We start from the raw sequence: 11924 nt of genomic DNA, 5'->3' as shown, positions 1-11924 counted from the left end.
ATTCATAAAGGTTGGTTATGAATTACCTGTTCAGAATTAATTTGAGTTAATAAAGCGTCCTGTTACACTTCCCAAAAATATCCAAACCAGATGCCAGTTTGTGAAGATAAAGAATAAATCCGGCGAAAAAGGATCAATTTCCTGATATCACTTCTTTATTTAAGAGATGCTAAAAAACATCTTCTTTAACACAACTTTTCCAACTAAAAAATGATTAAATTGAATGGATAATTGCAGATATCTTAAGTTCACTTCAATTGATTATTTTCCACGAGGTCTTGACAAGAATAGAATGATGGACGATTTGACAAACAAAAGAGATTGTCAATTTTAGTACTCAAAAAAAATACAGTAGACTCTCCCAAATTCGGGCTTTTGGGACTGAAATTTCAACCGAATTAGAGAGAAATTAGCGGAATTAGCGAGAGTCTACTGTAAATCCAAATTTGACTTAATCGGTTGAAAAATAGGTCCTCCAGAGTTGTTGACCTATGACCTCGAATAATTCAAGATGGCGGTTTTCCTAAGATTTTTCCTGTGAAAAATGCCTAAAGACGAAATGTTCAACTGGACCATTTCCAAAAATCACTGAAATCGCTTAGGCCCATTTCGAGATAAGTCAAAAATAATGTTTTTGTAGGAAATGGAAGGGGTGGAGGTAATTTGAATAAAGAAATGTTGACTTATGAGGGAGTCATCGAAGACCGGAAGTCAATATCCTTTACCGTTTAAAAGCTAAGTTGAAAAAAAGTTGGATTGTGGAAACCGCTTCTAATAACCAATTCCTAAACTTCTGTAAGGTAAATTTCCTTATACAGTGGGTCCTCGATAGAGTCAACCCCCGATAGAATCAATCTCCAATAGAATCAACTGCTATTTTTTTACTCTACGGACTCCGATAGAGTAAACTTGGTCCCAAATTGACTCCGATAGAGTCAAATTTACTTTTATTATTTAACTAATAATATTATATGATTTTATTATGATTTTTTTGAAATTAAAATTAGTGTTTTGGTGTATCAATGTAACGTTTTTATCACAAAAAGAACATTTATGTAAGTACATATGGTAATATTATGATAAAATATTATGATATGTATGATATATTATAGAATCTATATGCACATGAATTAAAAAACGTTGAATTTCAAAAAGTTTGTTGCCCGAATTTCTGTCTAATTCGGCTGACATTTCGGTCCCATATGCCCGAATTTGAGAGAGTCTACTGTAATTACAAAAAATACGATTTTGGTGGTAGGGGTAGGGAAGAAATTGAATCAGGTTGACTTATTAGGGGGTCATCTGAAGACTCCAAGACGATATCTCTACTCATTTAGCGTCCATATTACAGAACAAGAAAAAATGAGAAGAATTGATTATATTGTTCTTTTAGTGAAGTTTAGAGCCATGGTTATGTCATAACGAAAATAACAACTATCAATCTCTTCTTTTATACACTAAAAGTTTAAAAGAAATTCTAATTAATAACATTAATTGCATCAGAATTTTCAATAACTAAGTATTTACCGGAGGTCTTCTAAAAAACAAAGTAGAAAAAGACATCTTTAAGGTCTTTAAGACATCATTTTCTTATCTTAACATCCTGGGTAAACCTCAATATTACCATATAGAAAGTAATTTATACTTAAGATATTTGCTAATAATAAAAACATTCCAATTTTTGTCCAAACATACGAGTTTTTTGGGCCAGAGGGTGCAAAATTTATGGGTTAATTAAATAATATTCAACTATCGTGTTAAATTTATCAATGATCAATTGCAAACATAAAATAATACCCCTTTATATCAAAATTTCACATTTTAATTGATTTTTTTCGGACTCTAATAGAGCCTGGAAATAATTAGTTGACTCTATCAAGGTCCCACTGTATTTTACTTCTATATCCGTTTCCAGCATAAGCCGTTACTTTTAAAATGCAATTTAAAAAAATGGAGGGAAAGTTTACCACCTTTTAGTGCTAACAGCGCTTCATGCGGTGAGTTTAAGAAATTCATTCAGAGTCATCAACTTGTCAAAGGAGTAAAATGCTAATCTGTGTTTTTTGAGTGTTTTTCCTTTGAAAATAGTGTTTAATCTAACTGAAAATGTCTTATCCACTATCTGTGAACATCTCCGTGGAGGCTCCAATTGAAAACCAGATCCAGGAAATACAGTACGACGGCACAGAGATTTATCAACCGTAAGTGGCAATTTTAACCTCATTTTTTTCTCAGAAATGTTGATTTTTGGTTTTTTTGCTCATCAGGCCGTTGACTTTGTCTGAAAATCTTTCAAAATGCGCCGCCCGGATTGACTTTGCCAAGTCTGCCAATGAGCCTGAGGTGACGGTGAAGAAGGAGGAACCGGACAAGAAGGAGGAAGATCCCAAGGATCCTCAATTTCAGTCGAGCCTCTGGCCATGGGATTCGGTAAGGAATAAATTGAGAGATGCATATACTGAGGTTTGTGTGCTGTCGGATGTATTGGCAATTGCCAAAGAGAAGCGTTATATGGTGTTGGATCCTGTGCCACAGGAACCATCTGACACCAAGCCCATTGTCCAGGTTTATGCCCGGAAGAAGGCACTGGCCAATGCGGCAAATATTTTACTGAGTGGGGCTGATCGATTGAGAAATACTCACAGTGAACAGAGGAATAATCGGAATTCCAGTGACTTTCACATTGAATTGTTGCGATTGAGGCAAAACTGGCGCTTGAAGAAGGTGTCCAATTCGATTATTGGGGATTTGAGTTACCGGACAGCTGGGTCAAAATTCATGCATTCGGGAATGTTTGAGGTCACCAAGGCTGAAGATGATCCCAGTGGGGGAACATCTCCGCCTGGTAGCCCTTCGCCCTCCAATGCTTTGCCCAGTCCCAAGAATTCAGCCCTGAGAGTCAATGTTCCGTCTGAACTTCAGGGAGTGGCATACATTAAGGTCATTACGCAGAAGGATCAGGAGGATCTCTGCACGGCAACGGTGAATTTGCTTGGGCATGGGCCAAATATCACGCAGCAGGTAGGTATCTGGCAGAAAACATTGGAATTTGCCCAGAATGTCCTGTTCTGCAAGGAGCTGTTCAATCAATTGGCCAAGGAAGCTGTACAGCTTCAAGCCCCTATCCCTCATGTTGTTGTAGGCAATCAGATCCGTGCTACTCTCCTGCCCGGAATTCAGCTTATCATTAGCCTCTGTCACTCAACTTCCTTCGATGCCTCCAATTCCGGACCGATCAATGATCATGATCATGTCCTCGAACACTCCCTGCATCAGTTACTGCGCGAAGTCCACTATCGCAATACCCATCATCCCTTTCCCCATCCCGCCAGCGGACCCCTGGGACCCAGCAAGAAGCGAATGCTGGCCGGTCCTACGGCCGCCGATCGCTACGAACTCCTCGAGATGACCAAGAGCCAAACACTCCTGGAGCAGATTATCGCCCAGGCTCAGCACATTTTCATGCGCAAACGCACCCAATATGTCCTGGACACATTGGCCAGGGACGTCAAAGATCCCCAAATAATCTCCCACTGGAATGCCATGAATAGCCCAACCATGTCCTGTGTCAAGATCAAAATCATCACTCACGGCTACGACACAGTCTATCGCACATCCCTGCTCATCCATGTCAAGGAGCGCTCCCTCAAATGCATCTGTCGCGACGGCAGAGTCATGCACATGAGCTATGAGCCGCAGGAATTGCGAGATCTCATTCTCTGTCAGATAAATCGCCACCAGATGTCAGGCTTACTGAATGTGGCCAGATGTATGGCCTGGCAGACGCTGTCCAACAGCAATCACCTGGGCATTGGATCAGTTGAACCCCTTGGGAATGCCAGTTCTTGCCTCCTGGCATCACCCAATGGCGATCGCCTGATTGCCGTGCAGATTCGCTGCGATCCACAAATTGACGTCAAAGTCTACATAGCACAGACACCACGTAAGGACTTCTTCCCCGGACCACTGGTCCAAGGGAAGTACTGGGAACACTTGGGAGGACACTTCAAGGAGGTGCGCTTTGACAAATTGGAAGGGAAGAATTTTCTCAATAAAATGGAATTCCTAATGGCTAGCATGTCCAGTTCTTAAGCATCCTCAGCTTCTCAATCTTGTGTTTTTTTTTAAGACTAAATCAAATTTAAATTTCGCAATAAATTGATTTTTTGAAGATTTGAAATTATAAATCGTTCTTTGATTTTCCCGATTTTCCCAAAACTCCAAGCTATAGGGAGTTCCGGCTTAAGTGAAAACGGATTGAAAGAATTTGATATGAATTGCCTACTATTGGGAGCTCATTTGTAAAATAATTTTTAAAATGCCCCTAAATGTATGCAAAATTTTTCACGCGGTAAATTTGTAATACAATTCTTATGGGTCCGGCACACCTTTTAGAACGGGAAAATTTCATAAATTCGAAATTCGCATCCCTTTCTTTCTCAAATCTATTGCATCAGTCTATCCCATTCTTTCGCCCTCTTCTTCTTTTAATCCTTTAACGACGAGACACTTTTTACGGACTGAAAGTCAACAATAAAAATTAAACTGGGAAACATAATCATGATAAAATCTTACATCTAATCTTGGAAAGTCCAACAGAGTCTGATTCGGAGTATTTTGTGCTTCTATGAACGATAGGGACAAAAATAGCCCAAAATTTAAGTAATTTTTCTTACAATACCAATGAATAATAATTTTCACTTTAATGAAAAATATTACGTATGAGTATTGTAGTTTTTATTGCCAAAAGGGTTTTGCTTAAAAAAATTAGAAATATAAAAAATAAATAAAATAAATTATTAATTTGAGAATTTAAAAATTCACCATTTTTGAGCTTAAAGTTTTACTACATATCAAATAGCTAGAGACTTGAAAAAGTATTCTAGATCCCTTCAACCTTCTACTTTACAATTATGTACAGACATAAGAAAAAAATAACTTTAGGTAGTCAGGAAAAATTATTTTCTTTATGGGACACCGGTGTTCCAATCGTCCTTAAAGGTTTAAACATCATAACAAATTAAATTTAGCTCAATCGAATTAGAAGTTCGTGAGAATAAGATAGACATACGTAAAACGTTTGAGAGAGAAAGGGATGTGTATTTTGATTTCATGAAATTTTCCTGATCTAAAAGGTGTGCCGGATCCATTATGAACCGTTGGCGGCGCTGAAAATTGACTGAAAAATTGGCACAGAAAATATTTTGCATACATCACGGCGTTTCTGTAACTTATTCCAAAGATCTCCTGTGATTATGCAATTTTTCCGTCACTAGTGAATTCGCAGGCTTTCTCGGTCCCGAGAATTTCTTTCCAAGTGAAAGCCTGTATTTAAAATTTCCGCTTAAAGCTTCAGGTTTTTAGAACAGCAAGGAAACTGATAATACAATAATCAAAAAAAGAAATAATGACTCTTTGGGATACAGGGCAGACGTGTGCAAGAACCGTTTGAAATCGAACAAACGTCAAATGAAACTTGTACGTCAATAATGGTCAAAACGCTACCTGAACAAAATTATTTTGACGTTAATTCGTTTTAAAACGGTTTTTGCACACCCCTGATATAAGGGAAAGCTCACTAGCTTCGCACAGTCACACACCCTGGCTTCGAACACTTCATATTTTTTCTCATATTCCTTTGATGAATATGACCTAGAGGTAATACATTTCCTATAACTTTATGTCATATTCATTGAAGGAACATGTTAAAAATATTAAATATTCGAAGCCAGAGTAAGTACGTGTGAAGCGTGAAAACCGTCCTCTAATCAATTTAGATTTGAATTTCGAAGTAGAAATCAATTTTCTACGGCAGGAAAAAGGAAAGAGTACTTTTTATTTTTCGAATCATTCAACTTCTTAGCTGCCCCGCATCCCCCAATGTTTACCGGAATTTATAATACTTACATTACTGGTCGGAAAATAGCAATAACTTCCCCGATCACGAAACATTTGAAGGGTTTAACTTTGTGGATTATTCCATTTAACATTTAACCCTCTAACGTAGAGGCGTGCAAGAACCGTTGAAACCGAATTAACGTCAAAATATGTTTATTCTGGTGTGGTTTTGACCATTGACGAACATGTTTCATTTGACGTTTATTCGGTTTCAACGGTTCTTGCACGCCTCTACGTTAGAGGGTTAAATGGAATAATCCAATAAAAATTTTAAAAATGTAATAAAAGATTATTTTCTCGTTTTAATATGCTTGTAAATTGAGTGATCCAATTAAAAGACAATTTTATCCAATTAGCGAAAAGGCAACCCAGTTAGTGCATGCTGACTTATTTCAGTATTATTATTATTTTATAAATTTTCTTTAATATTTTTGATAATTTTTTTATATTATGTTTCTGAATGAAACAGTGAATAATTCTCTGGATTTAGAAGAAGTAAAAAAGAATTTCATCAGTCCAAAATCAAGCGTTTAACCCTTTAAGGACGAGAAGGTCAAAAATTGAGGGTCAGAAAAAATCATTTTTTCTAACTTTTTAGAGCAAAATAGAACTTTGGAAGGCCGTAGGAAAAATTTCATTTTTGGGTCACCGGTGACCCAATAGTCCTTAAAGGGTTAAGTAGCACTCTTCGGAAAACGATCCAGTTACTCCACCTTACTATTAGGCCATATTCGACATTTTTCTCTCATTTTTATTAATTTTCACGGCAAAAAATAAAACTGTTGCACACGCAGCACCAATTATTTGATAACTGGATTTTTTTAGCATCTTGATTCTTGATTCAAGTCATTCAAGTGAAATTCGGAATTGGAAACTGAAATAAAAATGGAATCCAATTTTGCATCATGTGAATGCAGCATAACTTTAACTAAATTTCATTGATAAATTCATTTGATGTACTATTGACTTGCTCAACCTCACTTGCTCAAGAATCTCTTAGTACTTGGAAAACTTTCAGTCAATATCAGTGTAACGGCGTTATCACACTTGCACATTAAAATTTTAATGTGATTCACATTAATTGTCGCTTGTGAGCGTCCAAATATGTTATTTGTGACGTTGAGTCACTTAATATTTGGGTTTTTTTTTCTATTTATTGATAAAGAAGTGGACTTGGCCTGCAAAAATAAGTTTAAATTTACCTAAAGCATAAATATTTTTCACATTAAAAAATTAAAGAGAAAATCGCATTAATTTTTCGCATTAATGCTATAAATCAATTTATATGAAATTTTGCGGGCCAAGTCTACCTTTTTATCAACAAATAGATCAAATTTTGAATATAAAATGATTCAAACACACAAATTACACATTTGGACTCTCACCAGCGACAATTATATAATGTGAATCATATTAAAATTTTAATGTGCAAGGGTGATAACACAGTGAGAAAAGTCTTAATAAATTGAATATTTTTAAATATTGTGAACAATTGCTATATATTTTATTTATGGCTTCTGATAACCGTAATTTTCAAAAAGAAATTCTTTCTTTCACATTCTCATAGGTGGCGCCACAGTCGTATGTCACGAGAAAAATATATTTTGGGGGATTGTTTATTTTTTGGCAATTTTTGCAACCAACTTTCAAACCCAGTTTTCCTCGCATATCAGTGAGTTTATGGTCAGGAAATTCTTCCTAGTCCCTTCCTGAAGGTTCTGTGTATCAAAAACCGGTCATGGATGCAAATTCCAATTCTGTCTGTCGGCTCTGTCTGAGGTCGAAGAAGCATCTTCAGTCAATTGTTGATGGTGCTTTTGAGGCAGTTTCCTACTTGGATGTTTATTCTGAATGCGTTGGGAGGACACTTGAGGACTTCCCTGAGTACCCAATGAAGATGTGTAGGAAGTGTGAGAATGAGATGCTTATAGCCTATCAATTTAGGCTGAAGTGCCTGGACACGGAGGAGAAATTGAAAGCTGCGACGGAACAGACTGAATTTGTGGACGTCAAGGAGGAGCCGGAGGATGTGAGGGGTGAAAGTGATGATCAGGATGAGACTGAGGAGAAAGAGGAAGATGTCCCGGTGCGCCGTCGTAGGAGTAAATCTGCCGAAGGGGAAGACGAGAAGAAGTATCCGTGTGAAATTTGTGGGAATCGGTATCCCAGTAGGAATTCCCTGAATGCCCATCGGTGGCATATTCATAAGCTCAGGCCACCTGTGATGCCGTGTAAACGCTGCGGAGGGAACTTCAAGACTCGCCAGGAGAAGAATGGACACGAATGCTTGAGGCAGTGTGAGCACTGCGGGAAGAATATCAGCGGGAAGCACTTTGCCATGCATCTCATGAGGCATACAAACACGAAGAAGGAATACAAATGTACCCTCTGTCCAAAGGAATACTTCACTCCGGCGGATCTGTCCAAGCACAAGCTCGTGAGTCACGTGAAGAGTGAATTCACGCTGTGCGTCATATGCGGCAAGATGGTAAAGCAATCGAATCTGCATATGCATGCCAAGAGTCATCAGCCCAAATCCGAAGCCACCAAGAAGACCTTCCCATGCGAGGAGTGCAGCAAAGTCTATTGCTCAGCAGCTAGCCTGAGGATTCACGTGGACACGATCCATTTGGGCATGAAGGTGCTAAAAGTGAAATGCCCTCATTGTCAAATGGGCTTCAAGGAGCATTCGCATCGTACAGCTCACATCTACAAATACCACCTGAAGAAGCCACTTTTCTCCTGTGTTCACTGTCAGAAGGACTTCTACCACAAATCCCACTTCAACAACCACAACAAAGTCCATCATTCCTTTGAAAAACTCTACCACTGCAGCATATGCAGCAAGGCATTTGCACTAGACTCACGGCGAAAAATGCACGAGGCACTGCATTCAGATGAACGTCGTTTTATGTGTTCCACCTGCTCCAAATCCTTCAAACTTCGCAATCACTTGATCCGGCACATGCGAGGCCACACTGGCGAGAAGATCTTCTGCTGTCCACACTGCAGCAATCTCTTCTATTCCATTCGCAGCGTCCGGGGGCACGTGAAGAGGGATCATCCGGATAAGGAAATGCCACCGCCTGGGACAATTCTGTCCAAGAAGAAACTCGATCAATTGGCAAAGCAACGAGAGCTTGAACAATCCCTCCTAAACATTCCAGTAGATCCACAACTCCTGCCCACGTCCATTCAGGCAAAGCTTCAAGCTGACCCGGAAAGCACTTCATAAACAAGAAAATAAACTTATTCATAGTGAGAATTCGCTAACTTCAGTTCAAAGTTCAAATGTATCTTATTAACAAAGAATAAATCACAGCAAAAATGCATGCCCTTACCCAAGAGCAGGGAGAATCCTGGAAGTAGACTAAATAAAAAAATAATAATTCTAATTAGGAAATTAAATTCGAAGCATTGATAGCTAGTCTTTTCTATTTGAGTGTGCGACAACAATTTTCTCTTTAGTCTGTCGAGATGGGATCAATGATATCATCACAAGTAACCACGACAAATTATTGAAATAATAGCATTTCAGAGTGACATTTATTGAGATTTGATTTAATTGAGTGGAGTGAGGATCGATCCAGTAAAAACACTTTAATTAACACAAGAGAAAAAACGTGTATTTCACGGAGATTATTAGACTTCAAGAGAGAATGCATATGTGACAGCATGTCAGTTCATATTTTAAAATAACTGAACATCATTTTTTTTTCAACACTTTCCCTTGTTCCTTATTTTAAAAACTCACTTGATTGAAAATCAAAAATGGGAAAGTTTCCTACCAGACTCGATACAATACAAACTAATCAGTTCAAATTCATCTTGTTGCACAGGTATTGTAGTCGAGTCCTGTCCACTGGCTTCGTCAAGAGATCAGCCACCTGATCTTCTGAAGAAATCTGTTCCACAATCAACTCTCCTTGAGTGACTTTTTCTCGAACAAAAAAGTGCCTCACAGCAATATGTTTTGTTCGCTTGTGGAACTCCGGGTTCTGTGAAATTCTCACAGCTGCAGTGTTGTCCACGTAGATTACAGGAATCTCGTTGGTAGGCGCAATTTCACCAAACAACTTGTTCAGCCAAACGAGCTCCTTAGCGCCTTCACTTGCTGCAATAAGCTCGGCCTCTGCGGTTGATGTCGCTACTGTAGACTGCCTTTGGCTGCACCAAGAAATTGCTCCCTCACTGTTCTTGACAACAACTCCACTGGTGGATCTGCCCGTTTTCTCACAGCCAGCATAATCAGCATCAGTATAGCACTCCAAAGATCCTGAATTTCTTTGGTAACTGATGCCCAAATCCTTTGTTCCCGCAATGTAGCGAAACACTCTCTTCAACTGCACAATGTCACTGTGCGTTGGACTTTCTAACTTTCTTGAAAGAACTCCAACAGAGAAAGCCAGATCCGGTCGTGTTCCCAACATTAAATACATCAAAGCTCCGACGGCCTGTCTATATGGATAGCTTTGATCCTTATCTGAATGAGATTCTGAGGCTTTTGTCATCGGTGTTGCAACGGACTTGCAATCAGCAAAATTAAATCTCTCAAGGATCTTCCTTGCATGACCAGATTGTAGGATTTTAATTTCGCTCTCATCCTCTTTAATCTCAAGACCCAAGAAAAAATCAGCTGCTTTTGATTTTACTTTAAACTGGGCTTTCAACTCATTCAGAAAACACTCAAGATCGCCTTTATCAGATGCGGCCACCAACCCATCATCAACATATAGAATAAGAATTAATTTCTTACCTTGATTTTGGCAAATAAACATACACGGATCTGCTTTACTGACTTGGAAACCCTTGTCTCTGAGAAATTTTCCAAATTTCTCGTTCCAGCATCGTGGAGCTTGTTTCAGGCCATACAAGCTCTTCTTCAGTTTGCACACCTTATCCGACCCATCACTGTAGCCATCAGGCTGGTGCATGTAAATATCCTCTTTTAGTTCACCATAGAGGAATGCGGTGGATACGTCAAACTGTTCTAGATGGAGATTCTCCTTTGCTGCGATGCTAATCAGAGCACGAATAGTACTCAACTTTGCCACTGGACTAAATGTCTCATTGTAGTCCACCCCTTGCTTTTGGTTGAATCCCTTTACTACCAGGCGAGCTTTGTAACGTTCAACCGTTCCATCAGGATTTCTCTTAATCTTGAACACCCACTTGCAAGGTAGCGGCTTCTTTCCTTTGGGTAGCGAGGTCAATTCCCAAGTCCCATTCTCCTTCAGTGACTGCAACTCACTCTTCATGGCTGTTTCCCAGTTACGATGATCATCACAACGAACTGCTTCTTGATAAGTTTCTGGAACTTCCTGTGGACTAATGAAATTGTCCAGAGCCATGACATAGTCCTCGAGATGACGTGGTGGTTTCAAAGACGAACGATCACGCAGCACTCGTGATGAATGATTTCCTGCAATTTCCTCTGAACTTGAGTCCAGTCCTGTTTTGTAATCATCATCAGACTCAGGAACTATCGTATCCTCTGAATCGTCATCATCACTACTCTCATTTGAAACACAATCGTCATCCTCGTCATCTTTCACGTCAGGAGAATCATCAAAGAAAGGAATTTGTACTTTCTCATTCTCACACCCTCGCACTTTTTCATCAAAGATGACATCTCGAGACAAATAGACTGTCCGATCTTCTGGGATGTACACTCTGTACCTCTCATCATGATTGTACCCAATCAGATACCCCTTCTTTGCCTTTTTGTCCATTTTCTTCCTTTTCTGAATAGGTATGTGTGCATAACATGTGGAGCCAATGATCTTCAAATGTTTTATCCGGGGCTTCTCATTCCACCAAAGCTCATGTGGACTTACACCTTTCACAGAGGACTTGCCTGTCCTGTTCAGAATATAGACCGCTGTCGTCACTAATTCTGCCCAAATTGCCGCCGGAAACTCAATCTCACTTGAATATTTGAAGGTTCTCGCCATCTCCACAATTGTCCTATTCTCCCTCTCACTTCCGCCATTTTGCTCAGGAGTGTATGGAGCAGTCAATCTTTG

At 39.0% G+C, this 11924-nt stretch overlaps 2 protein-coding genes across 2 annotated transcripts; both read left to right on the top strand.

Moving 5' to 3' along the window:
* Positions 1 to 1996: 1996 nt before the first annotated feature.
* LOC129808085 (mediator of RNA polymerase II transcription subunit 17) lies at positions 1997 to 4189 on the top strand. Its single transcript, XM_055857780.1, has 2 exons — positions 1997 to 2201; positions 2268 to 4189. The coding sequence occupies exons 1-2, from the start codon at positions 2107 to 2109 to the stop codon at positions 4090 to 4092; spliced, it is 1920 nt and encodes a 639-aa protein (XP_055713755.1). The 5' UTR covers positions 1997 to 2106; the 3' UTR covers positions 4093 to 4189.
* Positions 4190 to 7636: 3447 nt separating this feature from the next.
* Positions 7637 to 9322, top strand: LOC129808087 (zinc finger protein 708-like). The gene has a single exon (XM_055857785.1). It carries the CDS (start codon positions 7637 to 7639, stop codon positions 9131 to 9133), a length of 1497 nt encoding a protein of 498 aa, XP_055713760.1. The 3' UTR covers positions 9134 to 9322.
* The last annotated feature ends 2602 nt before the right edge of the window (positions 9323 to 11924 follow it).

The sequence above is a fragment of the Phlebotomus papatasi genome, chromosome 3, assembly GCF_024763615.1.
Source record: "Phlebotomus papatasi isolate M1 chromosome 3, Ppap_2.1, whole genome shotgun sequence".
Classification (NCBI taxonomy): domain Eukaryota; kingdom Metazoa; phylum Arthropoda; class Insecta; order Diptera; family Psychodidae; genus Phlebotomus; species Phlebotomus papatasi.
The sequence above is the reverse complement of the archived record's forward strand: the minus strand, read 5'-3'. Positions and strand labels throughout refer to the sequence as shown.